Source organism: Gopherus flavomarginatus, chromosome 18 (assembly GCF_025201925.1).
Source record: "Gopherus flavomarginatus isolate rGopFla2 chromosome 18, rGopFla2.mat.asm, whole genome shotgun sequence".
In the NCBI taxonomy this organism is placed as follows: Eukaryota; Metazoa; Chordata; order Testudines; family Testudinidae; genus Gopherus; species Gopherus flavomarginatus.
Window position 1 is genome coordinate 24,480,590 of NC_066634.1, and position 19,750 is coordinate 24,500,339.

General features: G+C 62.3%; 1 protein-coding gene across 50 annotated transcripts in view; it reads right to left on the minus strand.

The window, feature by feature from the left end:
- Positions 1–1,594: 1,594 nt before the first annotated feature.
- Positions 1,595–19,750, minus strand: part of SIPA1L3 (signal induced proliferation associated 1 like 3) — a 113,530-nt gene continuing 95,374 nt past the window's right edge. The window contains exons 13-28 of one of the 50 annotated variants that reach the window (XM_050928352.1): positions 16,312–16,430; positions 14,727–15,100; positions 12,644–12,865; positions 9,744–9,906; positions 9,207–9,408; positions 8,203–8,346; positions 4,995–5,106; positions 4,412–4,493; positions 3,969–4,135; positions 3,811–3,889; positions 3,574–3,731; positions 3,416–3,494; positions 3,014–3,171; positions 2,849–2,927; positions 2,444–2,522; positions 1,595–2,364 (exon numbers count right to left, since the gene is read on the minus strand). In XM_050928352.1, the coding sequence (XP_050784309.1) occupies positions 3,989–4,135; positions 4,412–4,493; positions 4,995–5,106; positions 8,203–8,346; positions 9,207–9,408; positions 9,744–9,906; positions 12,644–12,865; positions 14,727–15,100; positions 16,312–16,430 (1,565 nt within the window). In that variant the 3' untranslated portion in view covers positions 1,595–2,364; positions 2,444–2,522; positions 2,849–2,927; ... (3 more) ...; positions 3,811–3,889; positions 3,969–3,988. The other 49 variants (XM_050928334.1, XM_050928335.1, XM_050928343.1 and 46 more) reach the window with 49 other exon arrangements.

Genomic DNA, 19,750 nt, shown 5'->3' on the forward strand with positions numbered 1-19,750 from the left:
GCCAGCCCTTGGAAAGCAGGTGGTTTCTGTGCCCAGGGTCTTCCTTGCCCCCACCCCAGGAGAGGTGGTGAAGGGCAGGAGGCTACAATGTCAAGCTGATTCAAAGCGCTGCAGAGCCAGGATGCACTGTGCCCACCGGGGACCCAGCCCGGCCCCAGCCCGCAGAGCCGGGACACGCGGCACCTGCCGGGGACCCGGCCCGGCCCCAGCCCGCAGAGCCGGGACACGCGGCACCTGCCGGGGACCCGGCCCGGCCCCAGCCCGCAGAGCCGGGACACGCGGCACCTGCCGGGGACCCGGCCTGGCTCGAGCCCGCAGAGCCGGGACACCCGGCCCGGCCCCAACCCGCAGAGCCGGGACACGTGGCGCCCACCGGGGACCCGGCCTGGCCCCAGCCCGCAGAGCCGGGACGCACTGCGCCCGCCGGGGACCTGGCCCGGCCCAGCCCGGCCCCAGCCCGCAGAGCCGGGACGCACTGCGCCCGCCGGGGACCCAGCCGGGCCCGAGCCCGCAGAGCCAGGACACCCAGCCCGGCCCCAGCCCGCAGAGCCAGGACACCCAGCCCGGCCCCAGCCCGCAGAGCCGGGACGCACTGCGCCCGCCGGGGACCCGGCCCCAGCCCGCAGAGCCGGGACGCACTGCGCCCGCCGGGGACCCGGCCCAGCCCGGCCCCAGCCCACAGAGCCGGGACGCACTGTGCCCTCTGGGAACCAAGCCCGGCCCCAGCCCGCAGAGCCAGGACGCACTGCGCCCGCCGGGGACCCGGCCCAGCCCGGCCCCAGCCCGCAGAGCCGGGACGCACTGTGCCCACCGGGAACCAAGCCCGGCCCCAGCCCGCAGAGCCAGGACACCCGGCCCGGCCCCAGCCCGCAGAGCCAGGACACCCGGCCCGGCCCCAGCCCGCAGAGCCAGGACGCACTGCGCCCACCGGGGACCCAGCCCAGACCTCAGCCCACAGAACTGGGACGCGCTGCGTCCGCCGGGGACCTGGCCTGCGCCCGCTGGCGGAGGCATGAGAGGTTTCATGCGCCGATATGAAATTAGCACCTTCCTGCTCCGAGCTGCCCAGTGACCGCTCAGCATGGCCAAAGAAAGGGGAGGGCGTTAAGGAAGTAAAGCAGCAAAGTACCGTGTCCATGCGAGCCGCCGGGAAAGCTCCCGTTAGCTGCCTGGAGCCCTGCGGTCAGCGCTGGGCTTGGCCCACACCACAGAGCTTGGCCCCCAGGGCAGAGCTGTGATAGGCAGGGGAAGCGGCTGGCGGTTGGATTCTGGAGGCAGCTAGAAAAGGGAATTCAAAGGTCGCCCTGTGTCACCCCATCTGCCATGTGCTGATCTAGCAGTCCAGCAAAGCAAACCCAGAGGCGGAGCTCACACAGCCCTGCCCGGGAGCCGCTGTGGGGTGAAGGACGGACACCGGTCCCACGTCTCTCCCAGCCCCTGGCAAAGCAGCGCTCCCCCACCCAATTACCCACCAACCGCCAGAAGAGCAGGTTAATCCCTCCCGCTGGTGCGAACGCAGGGAGGAGCGAGCGCTGCCTCTCGCGGCCTAGCGCCAGGCACAGAAATCTCATAGAAAAGTCTTACAAACAAAGTCTCATTTATACAAATATAGTGTTTTATAAAGAACATTTCCAGTGCAATCAATGTGCACTTCCTGAGCCGCTCTCTGCATTGGATTCGCTAGAAAATAATTTAGCTTTGAGGAAGTGCTCTCCAGAGTCGGGGGCAATTTTTAAATTCTCTCAGGTACAGGTACAGCCCCATTATAATTATTGTACACCAGAAAAACCACCGCAAGTTCTGAACAGAACCGTGGTCAGTGACCCTGCCCAGCTCCGTATTGCTGTGTCCGTGGCAGACTCTCCTGGGAACTGGCCGTGAGCACGTGGTGCAGAAGGGCTGCTCAGTGCCCAAGGCTGGAATCAAGTCACTCCACAGGGATAGCTCCTGGATTAGTCAAGGTTCGCCCCCAGGAGTGAGTCGTCCTGGGAGATGCAGGATAAGGAGTCCCTGTCCCAGCCAGTGGCCCAGCAGCGCCCTTTGCATCAGGTTTAACAGGCTCCCACGTCTGGCATTGGTGCCCCAAGAACATCCTGGTGGCAAGGCAGAGAACAGACACGGATCCCTGGCACCGTGTGGAGAGATACGGATCCATAAATCCCATGTTTCGCCCCACACTGCCAGGGACATGGTGCAGGTGCGGAAGGGCCGGCGATGCACCTTCCAAGGACAGACCCCTCCCAGCACATCAGCAGCTTCCCCAGTGCCCTGCAAGTTGCCCCAGCCAACTGCGCGTCCCAGGGCTCTGCTGCTGCCCTCACCCAGCCAGCAGCCTGGGGGTACAGTGCTGGGTGTACGTGGCACCTGGCACCCGAGAGGGGCACTCACAGCTCCTTACCCACGGAGCTGGAGATCTTGGTACAGCGCTGGGTGTGCGTGGCACCCGGCGCCCGAGAGGGGAGCTCACAGCTCCTTATCCACGGGGCTGGAGATCTCGGTACAGCGCTGGGTGTGCATGGCACCTGGCACCCGGCACCCGAGGGGAGCTCACAGCTCCTTATCCACAGGGCGGGAGATCTCGGTACAGCGCTGGGTGTGCATGGCACCTGGCACCCGGCACCCGAGGGGAGCTCACAGCTCCTTATCCACGGGGCTGGAGATCTCAGTACAGCGCTGGGTGAGCGTGGCACCTGGCGCCCGAAAGGGGGGCTCACAGCTCCTTATCCACGGGGCTGGAGATCTCGGTACAGCACTGGGTGAGCGTGGCACCTGGCACCCAAGAGGGGAGCTCACAGCTCCTTATCCACGGGGCTGGAGATCTCGGTACAGCGCTGGGTGAGCGTGGCACCTGGCGCCCGAAAGGGGAGCTCACAGCTCCTTATCCATGGGGCTGGAGATCTCGGTACAGCGCTGGGTGAGCGTGGCACCTGGCGCCCAAGAGGGAAGCTCACAGCTCCTTATCCACGGGGCTGGAGATCTCGGTACAGCACTGGGTAAGCGTGGCACCTGGCACCCGGCACCCAAGAGGGGAGCTCACAGCTCCTTATCCATGGGGCTGGAGATCTCGGTACAGCGCTGGGTGTGCGTGGCACCTGGCACCCGAGAGGGGAGCTCACAGCTCCTTATCCACGGGGCTGGAGATCTCGGTACAGCACTGGGTGAGCGTGGCACCTGGCACCCGGCACCCAAGAGGGGAGCTCACAGCTCCTTATCCACGGGGCTGGAGATCTCGGTACAGCGCTGGGTGTGCGTGGCACCTGGCACCCAAGAGGGGAGCTCACAGCTCCTTATCCACGGGGCTGGAGATCTCAGTACAGCACTGGGTGAGCGTGGCACCTGGTGCCCGAAAGGGGAGCTCACAGCTTCTTATCCACGGGGCGGGAAATCTCAGTACAGCGCTGGGTGAGCGTGGCACCTGGCACCCAAGAGGGGAGCTCACAGCTCCTTATCCACGGGGCAGGAGATCTCGGTACAGCGCTGGGTGAGCGTGGCACCTGGCGCCCGAAAGGGGAGCTCACAGCTCCTTATCCACGGGGCTGGAGATCTCAGTACAGCGCTGGGTGAGCGTGGCACCTGGCACCCAAGAGGGGAGCTCACAGCTCCTTATCCACGGGGCAGGAGATCTCGGTACAGCGCTGGGTGAGCGTGGCACCTGGCGCCCGAAAGGGGAGCTCACAGCTCCTTATCCACGGGGCTGGAGATCTCGGTACAGCGCTGGGTGAGCGTGGCACCTGGCACCCGAGAGGGGAGCTCACAGATCCTTATCCACGGGGCTGGAGATCTCAGTACAGTGCTGGGTGAGCGTGGCACCTGGCACCCGAGAGGGGAGCTCACAGCTCCTTATCCACGGGGCGGGAGATCTCGGTACAGCGCTGGGTGAGCGTGGCACCTGGCACCCAAGAGGGGAGCTCACAGCTCCTTATCCACGGGGCTGGAGATCTCGGTACAGCGCTGGGTGAGCGTGGCACCTGACACCCAAGAGGGGAGCTCACAGATCCTTATCCCCAGGGCTGGAGAAGATCTCGGCGAACTTGCGCAGCTGCTCATTGGCCGTCTGCGATTCCTCCTGCAGCCGCTGGTTGTTCTGGCGCAGACTGGCCACCTCCGCCTGCAGCACCACCTTGTCCTGCTTCTCCTGAGCGAGAGAGGGGGTGTTTGGAGAGCTCCCAGATGCAGCCAGTCCCCCATCTCCACCTCCCCAGCCCCCTCACCGGGCCACCAGCCTTCTCACAGCTCCACAGCAAACGGGAGCAAGGAGGGAACCCAGGAGTCCTGGCTCAAAGCCGCTAGGCCCCCTTGCCCCCAGGCACAGACACTCCCGCCCGATGGTGCTTTCTAAGAGGCTGCCCAGTGGCAGAGAGAAGGGGGTGCCCGATGGGGCCGACAGGAGGGGAAGGGGGCAGCCCCTTACTTTCTGCAGGTCGCTGTGTAGCTGCTTCAGCATGGCCTCTAGCTGACACACCTTCCCCGTCAGGTCCAGGGGCAGCTCCTCGCTGGGGAGGGGAAAACAGGGGTCAGTGCGTCTCGCTGGCCTGCTGGGGACCCAGCACGGGCAAGGGCAGCTGGCAGGGCTGCAGAGACCTGATGCAGCCCATGGGCACTGCGGGCAGCACCGGGGCAAGGGAACAGTCTCCCTGCCAGGCTGTGGGGAAGGAGGAAACGCTAGCACGGCCCTACAGACACACAGATTCAGGCTCCTCCCACCCCTCTGTGCCTGGGGCGTCAGGACGCAGCCGTGATGGGGGCTCCCCCATGCAGGCCAGCTGAGGCTGCATGTCCGCCCCCGCCCCGCTACAGCTGGCAGACGGCTCCCACAGCGCCCTCCCCGTGACGTCTGGCTGCAGCGCCAGCTCCATGGAGAGCCATGCCAGGGTGGGTGGGTTACTGTCACCAGGAAGAGGTGCTGGCTTGCCCGAGCCCTTGCCCGCAGCCCAGGCTGCTGCTGGACACAACAGAGGAGGCGGGAGCCAGGCTCCCGCGGGCTCCCCGCTTACCTCATGGTGGGCGTGGTGCGGGGCGTGGGCTGTCTCTCCAGGCTGGGCGCGGGGGGGGCCTCGGGGCTCAGCGCTGAGTCGTTGAGGGAGAAGAGGGAGACGGCTCTCTGCACTACAAGGCAAAGAAATGGCTGTGCTTTGCCGTGCCCATGCCCGGAGGGCACCCGCACGCCCCGGGCCCCCGCGCTGCCTGCCTCAGCCCTGGCCGGAGCACAAAGCTGTATGCGGAGCCATGACAGTCCCCGAGTCACCGCTCCACGCTGGAGCCCAATTCCCAGGCAGTGCCCCCGGCCTGACTCATGCCTGGCCCACAGAGCCCTGCGCGGGCATCAGGGGCTGCCAGCCCCATTTCTCAGCCCGAGGGGAGCTCAGTGGAGTCTCACCGACTGCCCCGTCCTGCAGCACAGCCGGCGGCACCTGGGGAGTCCATGGGCAGAGACGGGGCCCTTCCAGGAATGGCCAGCGTGACTCCTGCTGCACGGCTGGGGCCGGGACTGTTTCCCAGGCAGGGTGACATGCCACGGCCGAAAGACCATGGGAAAGTCAGAACCACGTCAAATGCAGCTGTGGGGGGAAGGCCCACGGCACAAGCCCCCATGACTCTGGCCTGGGGGCACCAGTCTCCACGGGGCCCCTTGCAGCAGGCCTGCCGAGCACTCGCAGGACACCCCACCGGGCACAGACCTGCTCCCGCCCAGCCCATGGACCCCGTCCCCTCCTCACACACCTGCAGTCCCTTCCAGAGTAAACCCTCGCTGTGCTGCCCTGTGGCTGGCTCTGGCTACATGCCTCTCTCTTCCAAACGGAAATTCGGGGCTTGACACTTCCCACTCCCTGGGAATGGGAGGCCAGGGGGGCAGTATTTGTGTGGGGATGAAGCAGGCAGCCACCCCCACAGATTGGTACATTTCACTGCGGGAAGGGGATGATGGGAAGAGACAGGGCGAGGAGAATCCACGGGGGCTCAGATCTCCCCTGCTAAGGCCTGGCCACGCCTGCACTCCCAGTGCCAGCCTCTCGCGGCACACAGCTCCCCTCGGCCACGCTAGCAGTCATGCCCAGCGGGGGCTGTTTATTTTGCCGTGCTGGCAAGGCCGAGGCTCCCTGGGGATGCGAGTGGCAGCGGAAGTCACGGGCGAGATGACGTGCTGGACCCAGCTTTGTCTAGAGTCGGCAGCTGGGTATGGTGAGGAGCAGAGGTGTGGCTCACCCCACAGCACAAGGGGACCCGAGGGCTTTTCAGGCTACTCTGGAGACTGCCCCCTGCACAGCCCGTGGGTCGCGGTGCAGGGAGGCACCTCACCAGCAAAGCCCCCCCCACCCCCCAGATGCTGGACATGGGGAGGGGCAGCAGTGCAGAAGAGCCGTGGAAGCCGATGGATACGCTGTGCCCTGCTCCCCACCTACCACTGAGCACCAGACCCACCCTCCCCCCTGCTCGCCCATGACCAGGCCCCATTGCACTCGAGGACAGCAGAGCCCAGCCCCTGGGGCCCAGCTCTGTGCTCTAACCACTAACAGAGCTGCCCAAGTCAGGACCGCAGGGTCCCACACACTCATCATGGCGCAGTGCCAGGGGAACAGCCTCCTACCTGGGGAGGGGTCTCGGTCACAGCAGGGTGCTGGGCACCTGGATTTCTCCCTGAGCCGCACGACAAGGCCTCCCGTGCGTCTCCCGGCCCTGCCAGAAGCCTGGGGTGGGGCTCCCAGCCACGTGAGCGTGACGCACAGACAGGAGATTCGACAGGTCCGGACACATTGTGGCTCCAGGGCACTGGGCGGAACCGGCCACGTGGGGCAAGCCAGGGAGGGGAAGGGTAAGAGCCGGCCCGGTGCGAAGGAGCAGGGGATCACCTCGCCGCGACGGGCGAAGGAAGCCCCCCCCCCGTGTGTTGCAAGAGCGGCAGGACACCCATTTCCAGAGCCGGGGCACTGCCCACGCACCATCCGCTGGGCTCCCCCTGCCTCTTCCATTTCCTGCGGCTGGATGGGACGAGGGTGCCTCTGGGGCCGCTCCGAGCGGCAGGATGCAGGAGCCGGGCCCAGGTACCCGCGGGCTCCCGAGGCTCTTGGGGACTCGAAGTGGCACCAGCCCCTCTGGATTTCCCCCGCTCCCCCAGCCCCCATTCGAACAACGGCCGCGGGGGGGAGTGGCCATCCCAGAGGCAGAGAGCAGGCGCAGCCTTTCGCCAGGCGCTGGGAAGACGCAGACACGTGGCCCCAACCTGCTCCCAGGGAAGCCGCCGCGCTGCTGGCGTTACGGGCCCCTGGACCCCAGTGTAACGGGCAGCAGTAAAGCCATCAGCCCCTTGCTGACCCCGCCCGCGGCAGGGCAGGCCTAGGGGCAGAAACGGGGGAATCCGAGCAGCGAGCGGGGCCCCTGCTGCTCCAAGCCCCTGCAGCACCGCGCCCAGGGAACGTCCCCAGCACAGAGCTGGGGCCTCCTCACATGCCCAGTGCCACCCTACAGACACCCCACAGCCGAGAGCCCATCACCCGCCCGGGCAGCTGTCCCCTCCTGGCGAAGAGACCCCTTGGAATCCGCTCCCGCAGGATGGCTCTGAACCTGGGGGCCCACCCCTCCCTCTGGAGGACACTGACCAAGTGCTGAGCTGGCAGGGGACAGCGTGGAGGGACTCGGCCCGGCCCCGCCGGCCTGGGGCCCCCTGGCTCCGAGTCAGAGCTAGGAGGGGTGGCAGAGATGGAGCGAAGGGACAGCAGCTCCCCCAGGGAGGAGACTCACGGACGCCAGGCGGCTTTGAAACCCCCAGTTCACACCCACTTCCCGCCACTGTCCCAGCAACCCCCATGGAACGTCCTGCTCTGCTGCCCCACGGCGCTGGAACAATGGGTACCGTGGGGGTGCTGAGAGCCACTGAACTGAACTGTAACCCTGGATATGATGGAAACCACTTCAAGCCAGGGGGAGCTGCAGCCCCCCCGCACCCCTAGTTCCAGCACCTCCCCCCCAGCTCCGTTCTCAGAGCTCTACGAGGCCACGGGAAGTATCAATCACCATCACCTCCCACAAAGGGAGCTCGTGCCTCGATTTCCCTCTCGCGGCCATTAACTGGGCAATACTTTCCCCACACCGCTGCTGTCTGGGCGCGGCTCAGCTAACTGGCAGCCGGCAGCACCCCCCGCAGTGGCAGGGTGCGGCTCCCTGGCTGGGGCAGCGAGCGTTCTGCAGACACCGGGGCCCTCCTACCTTCATAGGCCTTTGCAGCATTGACTAGGCTGGACCATTCCAGGCCAGCTGCCGTGTCGGGCAGGGGCATCAGCCCCGGGTCGAGGCGTCTCGTGGGCTGGTCCCGCACGTCGCTCAGTGACAGCTCCGAGGCAGAGATGGTGGCTTTGGGGAGAGCAGAGGGGTCAGAAGAAGCTCGGAGCAGCGCTCTGCCCTGCTGCCAGCTCCCCTCCCCAGGTCAAAGCGCAGCCTGGGAGTGAGCACCCCCAGCCTGTGGGTCAACCAATCACCCCGTTAGCACCTTGGGGCTGGTCGGCAGCATCCACATGCTCCAGCCCTTGGATCCAAACCCCCCTGGCTCCTGGAACGGACGCTGGGGCTGTGCTCAGACCAGCCCCACACACCCCACCCCGTGTGGCGCCCTTCTCCAGGACCTAACTGGAGCCTGGGGCGATCTGCCAGCAGGGCCCTGCCCCACGGCCGCTCGCAGGAATCAGGCCAGCACTGGGGGGAGGGACCAATGTCCAGGCAGAGGCATGTGGGAGAGAGAGAAGGAAGGGGCCGGTCCCGTGAGGGTTCAAGGAGACCCACCTGGGACTGGGTGGAGACGCCCTGGTTCTTCCCAGAGGGGGAGCTGCGCCCGCCTGCGGGGAGAACCAGCTCTCGTCTGCTAACAAGCACACATGCAGCGCATGACATCTCTCTGCCAGGCAGGCCCCCGTGTGCTCCCGAGGAACCAGGACCACGGCAGCACCAACATCACACACTACCCTGCATGTCTCTCACATTCCACACCTAGGGACCCCCAACCACGGTACATCACTGCCCCCTTTCACAACAAGGGGAAGTGACACAGCCGGAGTCACACAGCAGGCCAGGCTGAGCTGGGGAGAGAACCCAGGAATCCAGGCTCCCAGCCCCCGTCCCCAACCACTAGACCCCACTCCCCTCCCAGAGCCAGGGAGAGAACCCAGGAGCCCTGGCTGCCAGCCCCCTGCTCTAACCGAGACCTGTGCCATACTCACATTTCTTCTCAGAGAGGGCCCCATTGCCCGGCTGCGGGTGCTGCCGCCGGGTGGGCAGCGTGTTAGATGGGTAGGTGCTGGTGAAGAGGACATCGCTGGGCAGGGACTGTTCGAAGCAGGTGGCGCTGGCATAGCTGGTGTCTCTCCTCCCGCTACATAGGCTCTCGTCTGATAACGTCCGCTGGAGAGGCTTCTGCGGAGACTGCCGCAGAAACACAGTTACTTCCCGCTATAACCCAGGGTTACTAGCAGCATCGAGAAGCCGCATCGGAGACCGGGGTTGGGGACGGCACAGAACAAGGTGAGAGCCTGTTCCTGTCCCAAAGAGCTCTCAGTACAGTGTGGGAGGGGAAACTGAGCAGGGAAGGGATTCACCCAAGATCACCCACCAGAAAAGTGACAGAGCTGGGGATGGAACCCAGGAGTCCTGGCTCCCCAGCCCCCACTCCCTGCCCAGAGCTGGGAACAGAACCCAGGAATCCTGCCCACTGGAGCCCAACCACTGCTGTGGGGCCCGCCCTGTCGGTCTGCACCCACCATGGCTCTCTCTGGCTCCGGGCCCAAGCCATCCATAATGATGAGCTTCTTCAGGTCGTCCTCAATGGTGGACTTGTAGTTCTTGCGCGGGGAGCGCAGGTCCCGGAGCGACGCCCGCAGCCTGGGCTGCCCAAAGACATTCTTGGTGTTCATGTCGATTTGCCTAGAGCAGCGTGGGAGGAGACGTGCTCAGAGACATGCTCCAGGAGCAGCCCCTGTTAGCCAAGAGCACGGCAGGCTGGATGGTCAATGCCCGTAGGTACGGGGCCACCCAAACCAGGTGCCCCGAGGCAAGAGGGGTGTGTGACGTTATTGATATAAACTGGGACCATATAGAACATGGGTTGCAACCAAGGTCCTGTAGTGGCACCAAATCCTGTAAAGGGGGTCATATAAGGTGTCTAAGACCAGGTTACGGATTACTGGTTATGATTATGCTGTCTGTATGTCTGTATCATTTTGGTAGTTGAAGTTATGAATATTGGCTGTATGCTGTCTGTGTTGCAAACTTGTGTTGTGTTACTGAGAAAGATCCCAGACAAGTTGGTGTCAGATCTGTTTAGCCTGCTTGATGGCCCATTAAGGACCATCACCTACACAATCGTCCCATCGAGAGAAGGCAGTTACGCCCTGTGACTCAGCAGGGTGTGCAGAAACTAGCCCATGTGACTGCAAACTCCATTTTGCTGTAACTTTCCACAGCAGGAACAAAGGAGTGTTCTTACACCTGGAAAAGCCTATATAAGGCAGAGGCCTCATCTCCATTTTGTCTTCAACCCTGCTTCCTACCTCTGGAGGGACTTTGCTACAAACTGAAGCTCTGCACAAAGGACTGATTGACCCATCCCAGCTGGGGATGCTCCAGAGACTTGATTTGAACCTGCAGTTTACTCCATCACTGCTACAAGCCTGAACCAAGAACTTTGCCATCACTGTATGGAATTGATTCCATTTAACCAATTCTAGCTCTCAGCTCTCTCTTTTTCCTTTTATGAATAAACCTTTAGATTTTAGATTCTAGAGGATTGGCAACAGCGTGATTTGTGGGTAAGATCTGATGTGTATATTGACCTGGGTCTGGGGCTTGGTCCTTTGGGATCGAGAGAACCTTTTTCTTTTACTGGGGTGTTGGTTTTCATAACCGTTCATCCCCAGGACGGGTGGCACTGGTGGTGATACTGGGAGACTGGAGGGTCTAAGGAAATTGCTTGTGTGACTTGTGGTTAGCCAGTGGGGTGAAACCGAAGTCCTCTTGGTCTGGCTGGTTTGTTTGCCTTAGAGGTGGAAAAACCCCAGCCTAGGGCTGTAACTGCCCTGTTTAAGCAATTGGTCCTGAATTGGCACTCTCAGTTGTGTCCCGCCAGAACCGCATCATCACAGGGTGTCTGCCTGCCAAAGCCCCTGGGCGTTTACGGCCCTTCTGTCGGTCAGGAGACCCCCACCCCCTGCTCCTCTGAATCCTACGGAAAACTCTGTCTCCCCCAGTGCTCCAGCTGGATTCGGGCTTCACTTGTCATCTCTCTGGGACAGGAACAGGGACTCCATTTGTAAAGCGTCGAGCCCAGGCAGGAGCGATGGAAACAATAATTTTCCTCAAACTTCTGCCTGGTGCGAGTTATTTGTAGGACAGCTGTGCCCACTGACCCTGGCCGAGATCAGGGCCCCATCGGGCTGGGGGCCGCCCACTGACCCTGGCCGAGATCGGGGCCCCGTTGTGCCGGGCGCTGCCCAGATCCCAACCAAGATCGGGGCCCCGTGCAAAGGACCAGTGCAACAGTCCAAAGAGCACACGGTCTGGACAAACGCAGACATAGGCAGGGAACTGAGGGACAGAGCGGTGACTTGCTACAGGTCACAGCAGATGAGATGTGGGGCTAGCCCCTGCCCAGTGGGCATGTCTGAGTAGGAGATTCACGGGTGGTGATTCGACAGCCCGAGCTGGGGCAGGCCCCTCCTGATGCCCGGCAGAGAAGGGCAAGAAAAGCTCTGCCCAGGCAGTGACTGGCCCAATTCTAGCTTTTCTGGGGTGGTTTTCATGCCCTGGCCAGCGCGGGAGCAGCAGCAGATCCAGTGGGGCCAGGCGAGGCCAGCGGCTGCGCCGTGTATTAGCCTTTGCAGGAGGCAGGGGAATGACTGGGGCCTGCGAGTGAGCAGGGAATGCCCTAACCCCAGGAACGAGGCCACAGCTTTGGTCTCCTTTTCACCCCTCAGCCCTGCTAGGTGAAAGGCTGGGAGCCACGGCTCCCAGATGCCTCTCGCTGAGTTGGACTGCGGCAATGGCAGGCCCACAGAGCAAACAAGGAGCCGTGGCCTCTCTGATGGCAGCGCCACAGTGGGCAGGCACATGGCTACCATCCTCTCTAACCTTTGACTTTAACTCGTTGTGCTGGCGGGGGCTGGCACCCACCAGGTTTGCGCGCATCCTGCTACCACGCAGAGATGCCAGAGCCTTTCTCCGTGCCCTGTGAGAGATGGCCCAGAGCAGGGGCCCTCCTGCCTTCCTGCATGGGGAGGTGGGGGGGGTGGGGGAGACTCAGACCCCTCGTTCCAGCTCCTCCCACCCTGCAGTCAGTCCCATGTGCTGGCAGCAGCTGCAGACCTGCAGTGGTGCCCACGGGGGGCCGCCCATGCCCACCCCCTCTGTTGCCAAGCAAGCGCTGCTCAGGCTGGGGGCAGGGAGCGGAATGAGGTGGTGGGCACCGGCTGGGAGCAAGCGAGGCTCCCGCATGCAGACGGGCTCGGCTCAGAGCTCACGGCCCGACGTGCACCGAGGCAACGGACGAGAAGCTACTGAAGGCTACCCCCCGAGTGCCATTGACTTGGCCATGGCAGAGATCTCGCACGCCTGGCACTCTGCTCAGCCCCATCCCACAGCCGGCAGCTCAGTGAGAAGCACTTACTTCTTTGGGTCCGTGAAGGCCACAGGCCTCGTGGGGGTCTCCTCGGCTCTCTTCCACCCCGACGCAGGCTTGTTCCTGGTGGGCTGTTTGGAAAAGAAGGATTTGGGGACAGAGGCAGACAGCTGGAAGGAGCTGGACTGGGACATGTGTGGGGGCCTGGGAGTCTCAGCCACGGGCGTTTTGTAACCCTGAGCAGGGCGGCCTTGTCGCAAACTGAAATTACTACAAAGTAAAACAAAGAAAAAAACCAAAAGGAAATAAATTCCAGGTCAGGCGGAAATCCGACTTCACCCCAGCACCAGTGCCCCTGGCTGGGAACAAGCCACTCTGGGATGCCCCCGGGGAGCCTGTCCTCACCCATTTGAAAACACTGCACCCGGTACAAACCCGGGAGTTTCTGGGTTGGGATTACAAGTCTGCTGCTCCACGGCGGAGCTGGGTTCGGGCCAGAGACTAGCACGGGGCCCAGTCTCTGGGGCTTTGGCGTCTCTGAGCATTTAAAGGGACACCGGCGCTTTACAAGCCAGCCCTGTCTGAGAACGTCTGACGGGCTGGTTTTATAGCGGGGCTATACGCAGGTGTGAGCAGGGACTTGAGACCCTCTAAAGGGCCGGGATTCAGCTGGGGCAGAAAGCCCGACTTGTGAAAATGGGGACCCCGGACAGGCACCTCCAGTTGGGCACCCCCAAGTCACTCCTCACTGGGGGAATTGTGACCCCCAGAAGTTGGGTGTAAAGGCTATTTGGCTCGGAGTTATGATTCTGGGATGGTAACGGTGCTTTGAAGAGAATCACTTTCCCAGTTGCCCCTCTCGAGAGGAAATCAAGCAAACACAGGGGCTGTAAAACCCCAAACCCGGCAGGGAGTCGGGGCTGGGGCAGGAGCTGTAGCTGCTTTTCACTGTTTCGGTGGAACAGATCCGGTGTCCCATAAACACGGCTAAGATTGCAAACCTGGCGGGGGGAGACGAGCACTAGCTGACAAGCAGGATGTTGCCAGCTCATGAGATCTGGGGCGTTTGCCCCTTAGGGCCCAGCTGCTGGAGTCATGTGATTGGGGGGTTCAGCGCCTTGGTGGTTACAGAGAAAGGCCTGAAAGTGGCACCCCAGGAGCTCCCCAACCAGACGGTGAATACCAAGCCCAGCGGGGAGCAGTTTGGAAATTCCATGATTCGGGGGGCCAGGCTCTTGAGTTCTGAACCCTGGGGACTGGCAGTACAGTGTCAGCACCCAAAGCCACGGCTGCCCTTTCAGCCCATGCCCCAGAGGGGCGCCAGGAACCGGCTCTCTCTTCGGGGCAACTCACAGCCTGCAGGGGAACACCCCTCCCCGCCTCTCCAAAGAGACGATTTGTCCATTCAGGTGCCAGGGGTGCGAATCGGCTCGGCCTGCCGGCTTTGATGGAGTTAGGGCCGATTTACCCCAACTGAGGATCCTATTTCTCCAGCACGGACCTAACGCCTTCAAAAGCTGCCAGGGCTGTTCCACTGCCCAGTGCTGCAGCTGAGCAGCAGGAGGGCTCTGCTGTGCTGGCTGTTACCTGGAGGAGGCTAGGGCCAGGAACCTGCTTTGAGCTTTGCCCTCCTGCCCCACGGCAGGGGCAGCCAGATGTAATGCCTCCCCCAAGCTGGGCCACAGAGAGGGCTGCAGACCCAGCGTTCAGAGGACACAGAACCCCGTCTGCACCTCGGAGCCTCAGACTCTGCATGAAAGCAGCATCATTGCAGTAGTACCGGGACACCACTCAGCAGATCTGAGCTACGTTTCCGCCAGGCCTCAGCCTCTCCCCCGTCCACCTCTCAGAGGTTTCTGGGAATTTTGCTGCATGCTCAGACCTCCCCAGCCAGCGTCTCTCACCCAGACTGGCACAGCACGTGACCGGAGACGCTGCCCAGCTCCAAGCACCGGCAGAGGGAGAAAGTGGCTGGCCAAGGGACTGGCTTTTCCCCAGTTTCCACCTCTGTCGGTCTCCCAGCAAAAGCTCAAGCAGACCCAGGAGCCTTCCCATCACTGGTGGTGGCGGGGTTCCCCTGCTTCCCTCCCATCCCCACGCCCAGTGCTCTGGGCTGCGCAGGCCGGGTTACCTTGGCTGCTTGAAGACCTCACTGCCATGGCTGGGGGCTGCGGCAGGCCCGGCCGCGCTGGCTCCTGTTGTGTACATCTTGGGCCGGTAGCCTCGGCTCTGGCTGCCCGCGCTGACGGTGGGCGAAGGTTCCCTCCTCTTGCCCCCGCTCTCGTAGTGGGCAGAGGCCAGCAGGGCTTGGGGCGGCCCCAGGCGGGAGGGCTTGGTGTAGAGCGCGGTGTCAATGCCACTGTCGCTGGAGCCCCCCTTGCAGACCGAGTCTGGCTCGCCCTCGGCGGGGTCCAGCGTATCAGACCAGCGTTCGTCACTGTGCCGGCTGGAGGCGCTGCTGGACAGCGTGTTGCTGCTGGAGTGGCTGGAGTACGGAGCCTCACCCTGCAAAGAGCCATGCCAAGGGTCACTGGAGAACAGCCCCCAGGACGCCTGCTGTGTGCCCACCACTGAGGGCTGAGCCCTGCCCAGCCTTCTCCAGCCAGGGACCCCCTCGGGAGAGCCAGGGAGCTGGTGCACTGCAGAATGGCCCCCCGCATGCCCGCTGTGCGCCCACCACTGGGGGCTGAGCCCTGCCCAGCCTTCTCCAGCCAGGGACCCCCTCGGGAGAGCCAGGGAGCTGGGGCACTGGAGAATGGCCCCCCGCACGCCTGCTGTGCGCCCACCACTGGGGGCTGAGCCCCGCCCAGCCTTTTCCAGCTGGGGACCCCCTCGGGAAAGCCATGGGGCACTGGAGAACAGCCCCCCGCATTCTCGCCGTGCACCCACCACCGGGGCTGAGCCCCGCCCAGCCTTCCCCAGCCAGGGACCCCCTCGGGAGAGCCGGGGAGCTGGGTCTGAGGAAGGCGGGTGCAGCCCAGCGAGTCGGCTGGGGCCACATCTGAGTTCACGGGCACACAGACTAGCAGCACTGTGCTCGCTGGGGAGATCATGGGGACGGGGTGCTCGAAAGCATCATTCACAGCAGGACGGCTGTGCCCGGCAGGTTAGACAACAGCCATGCCCAGAATACGCTGCAGCCCGCTGCAGAGACGGTGCAGGGGAGGCCGGCCCGTTTTGGGGATGCGAGGGAGCGGAGCAGAGCCAAGCGGCTCCATTGCTCAGCCGTGGTGCTTGCAGTGCCTCTCCTGCTTACAAATGGGTCTAACTGGACCAGTGACGTGCTCTGCCCTGGCGCCGAACGCTCCCGGAGACGCTCTCAGGGGGGTGTTGCTCTCAGGTCATAGCACGGCCCTTCCTAAAGCACACAGTGTTGGGAACCATGCTGACCACACAGCCTGGGGCAGCACTTTCTGCCTGGCCGCCACCCCCAGAACAGCTCCCCTTCAACTGGGAGCAGACGCTGACACCAGGCTCAGCTTCCCTGGGGTATCTGCCCCCAGGCAGTCGCCTCCCCTCGGACTAGGCCCCTATGAACCGAGCTGCCTGCTTCTCACCGGGGAGAGCCAGGATGCCCCCGCAGCTCACCAGGGCTGGGGCAGGAGTGGGGCAGAGGGAGGGGCTTGCATGCTAGAACAGCTCCCAGACAGGGCACTTCCCACCCTTCCGAGGGGCTGCTAGCCAGCTGGGGGCCGGGGCCGGGAAGCTCCACTCACTCTGGAAGGCCGGTTGGGAGAATCCTTTCCTGCCAGCTCCTGTCTGCTGGGCCGCTTGCTTGTGCTGCTCCCCGTCGCAGCAGGGAGCCTGGACTGCACTGGCACGTGCCACAGGGGCTCTGCAACAATCCACCACCGCACCACATCAGGAACGACACGCACAGCAGGCTCCCTGGATCCCAGCGCACCCACCAACAGCCTACCCCGCCCTGCCGTGAAAGGCAGAGAGGGGGCAGCTTTAGGCAGCTGGTAACTAGCCGTGGCTACAACATCGGCCCCAGCAATTGGAGCCCCTAGGGGACAGGGCCCTGCTCCTCCCTTGCCCAGCGCAGCCCAGCCACCATTAACGCAGCACTGGGCTCTCCCAGAAGGAAGAGCTCTCCCGCTCACCACCGATGCTACTTCCTGGCCGCACACAAGGGTTTCCAGAGAAATCCCCGCCGAGCCGCACCCTAAGCCACACTGCTGGGGGGACCCTCCCAGGGAGCGAGCAAGCCAGGGCCACGGCAGAGCCTGCTGGCGGGTGCTCCGAGCTGTTGTGCTCACAGCTGTGCTGTCTTAGCCAGATGGTGGCTGGTCGGAGGGATTTTGCTTTGTTCATAATCCTGCCGAAGGAAATCCCCCTCTTGCTCTCCCGTTGCTGATAAAGACCAGCCGTGTGCGGCTGCTCCCTGCGTCTGTTCTAAGGGCTTGTCTCCGTCTCCCCTTCATGCTGAATGGGGCTATGGCCTCGTTCCTGCAACCCCCCAGCCTCACTAACGTTAGCCTGTTCCTTGGCTCACCACCTGAGGGTGGGGAAGAGCAGAGACGCGGAGAGGGGAACATTTTCAAAGTGCCCAGGTGACAGCCACCTAAGTTCCATTTCCAAAACATGCAGGGAGGTGCCTAAGTCACCTAGGTGCTTGGAAAATGTGCCCCAGACAGGTTGAGATGTACCGTGAGTCAGGGCTGAGTGGCCAGTCTGAGACCCCTGCTCACAGGCAGAGCTTGGCACCTCCACCTGGTTCCCAAACCACCTGTGCCCAGCAAGCCTGGGGCACGTCCCCAGACACCGTGGCCAAGAGAAGCCAGCCTGGAGCAAAGGGTGGCTCAGCAAGGAGTAAACCATCCGCCACAAAACAGCCCCTCTCAAGGGGGAACCAATCCAGTCCTAATTCCCTGTTACTGACGGGCACATGGAGAACTTTAACAGCTCCACTCCCTCAGGGGCAGCTTTCCTGCCAGCCAGAACAGCTGCTGAGTCCGGCTGGATACAGTAGGTTCTGGGTGTCTGGGCCGGGCAGACAGGGCGCCTGGTCTCTACTCCCGTCTTGGCCCACGACCTGCCTTCTCTGGGCTGTTCTCCTCCCGCTGTGTGAGGCAGGGACTGTTTCACGGTGTGATGAACTGGGAATGTTCTTAATGTTTGCTCTGAATACTGTGTTGGTGCCTCAGTGTCCCCTGTGCAGTTCTTAATATCTAGGTGGTGGGATCAGGGTGTGTGATTGCTGCAGAGCAAAGGGCCAGTGCCCCTAAATGCCTGACACTCTGTCTCCTAGCAACTGATGGCCTGGGCCCCTCCTCTGCAAAGGTGCCAGCTGAAGGTGTTGGAGACAAAGGGATCAGGTGACCTCCTGGCCCCGGAAAGGGGCTGAGCAGAGAGGAGGGGCTGGGGGGGGTTGTTAGTCTGGAGCTGGCTGGGGACGAGGAGTGAAGTGCAGACGTGGGGGTCTGGCTCACTGCCCCCCCGAATGGACCCGGTCGAGGGGTCCGGTTCGTGGTACCTACAAGCTCTGTTTTAGACCCTGTTCCTGTCAGTCATCGAATAAACCTCTGTTTTACTGGCTGGCTGAGAGTCATGTCTGACTGCAAAGTGGGGGTGCAGGACCCTGTGGCTTCCCCAGGACCCCACCTGGGCGGGCTCGCTGTGGGAAGCGCACGGAGGGGCAGAGGATGCTGAATGCTCCAAGGAGAGACCCAGGAGGTGAAGCCGTGTGAGCTTCTTGCCCTGAACAAGTCTGCTCCAAGGGAGAGGAGGTTCCCCAAAGTCCTGCCTGGCTTGGTGGGGAGCAGCTCCAGAGCATCGCCTGGGGACTTCGTGACACACAGGCTCAGCAGCATCGGCACAAGGGAGGCCCTGATCTCTGCTGATAACTGGGCCTACACATTCATTGGGAGTTCAACTGTAAGAAGCCTGGGAAAGTTCACAAGAGGTCCCAATACCTAGACCTTCTGGTCCGCAGGGGAATGAACAACGGAAGATAGGTCAAGCTGGTTTCAGTAACAAACGTTATGAACAAGGGCAAGAAAACCCGACAGAGACTGAGCCAGTGCAAACTGCCACCACACAAGTGCCTCATGGACCGAGTTAACATCACCTTCTAAAAACAGACCACGTGGAGCTGGAAACTACTGCCCCAAAATTGGTGCGTGGGATATTACAGCTAATTGTCGGCCGGAATAACGAGGGATGAACTATGCCCCCAGATTCTCCCCTTTTGAGGATTCTTAAAAAGTGACCCAGAATCTCACCCTCCGAGGCCGAGGGAGCAGATTTCCGTCATGAGAGGGCGGTCAGGAGGCCTTGCTCCTGTTTAAGGAGCTTGGTGTTTCAGCTCAGCCTATGGTGGGGACAGCTAACTGTGACGGAGCAGAGCCTGTTCTGTTCCCGTCTCTGTTGTGTTACACTCCTGCCCATCATTTCTTTCCTCCTGTCCTGTCTCTCACTCTCTCAGCTTCTAATCAAAGCCGGAAACCACCTGGACGGCCTCAGCACAGCCAGATGAGATGGCCACTGCCCTGCCCGAGGACGACATCCCTGAGTGGAATGTGAACCAGTGTCCAGGCACCAGCTACCCCAGATGACCTACCAGTCAAAGCATCCATTTGTAACTGACCAGTCGTCCACTGTCCCAGAGACTCAGACTTAAGGTCAGAAGGGACCATTATGATCATCTAGTCTGACCTCCCGCACAATGCAGGCCACAGAATCTCGCCCATCCACTCCTGTAACAAACCCCTAAACTATGTCTGAGTTATTGAAGTCCTCGAACTGTGGTTTGAAGACCTCACCCAAAGCTGCCTTTCCCCCCTTTGCTACCCAGCCCCTCCTCCACCTCGGGTCTGTCTGTTACAAACAGGAGCAGCGAATACTCTTCACACACCAGCAGCACGGAGTAAAATCACCCCTCTCTTCTGCACCAATGCATGGTTGGTAGTGAAAAGAAGAGACTCTGATATTCTGCCTCCAAAAGGAGAGAGACTTAAATAGGTTTTAATGAGGTTTGTCTGGTATAATAACTCGAGTTCAGTTTCACTATAAATGCTCATTTTAATTTCTTGGGATCTTTGTGTTTGAGCACTAAACTTTCAGCTTTAGAACGAATGCCGGACATCCGAGGAACCCTCCCCCTGAACCTTTTCAGCACTGTTCTAACATCGAACAGCGAGGGAGTTTATC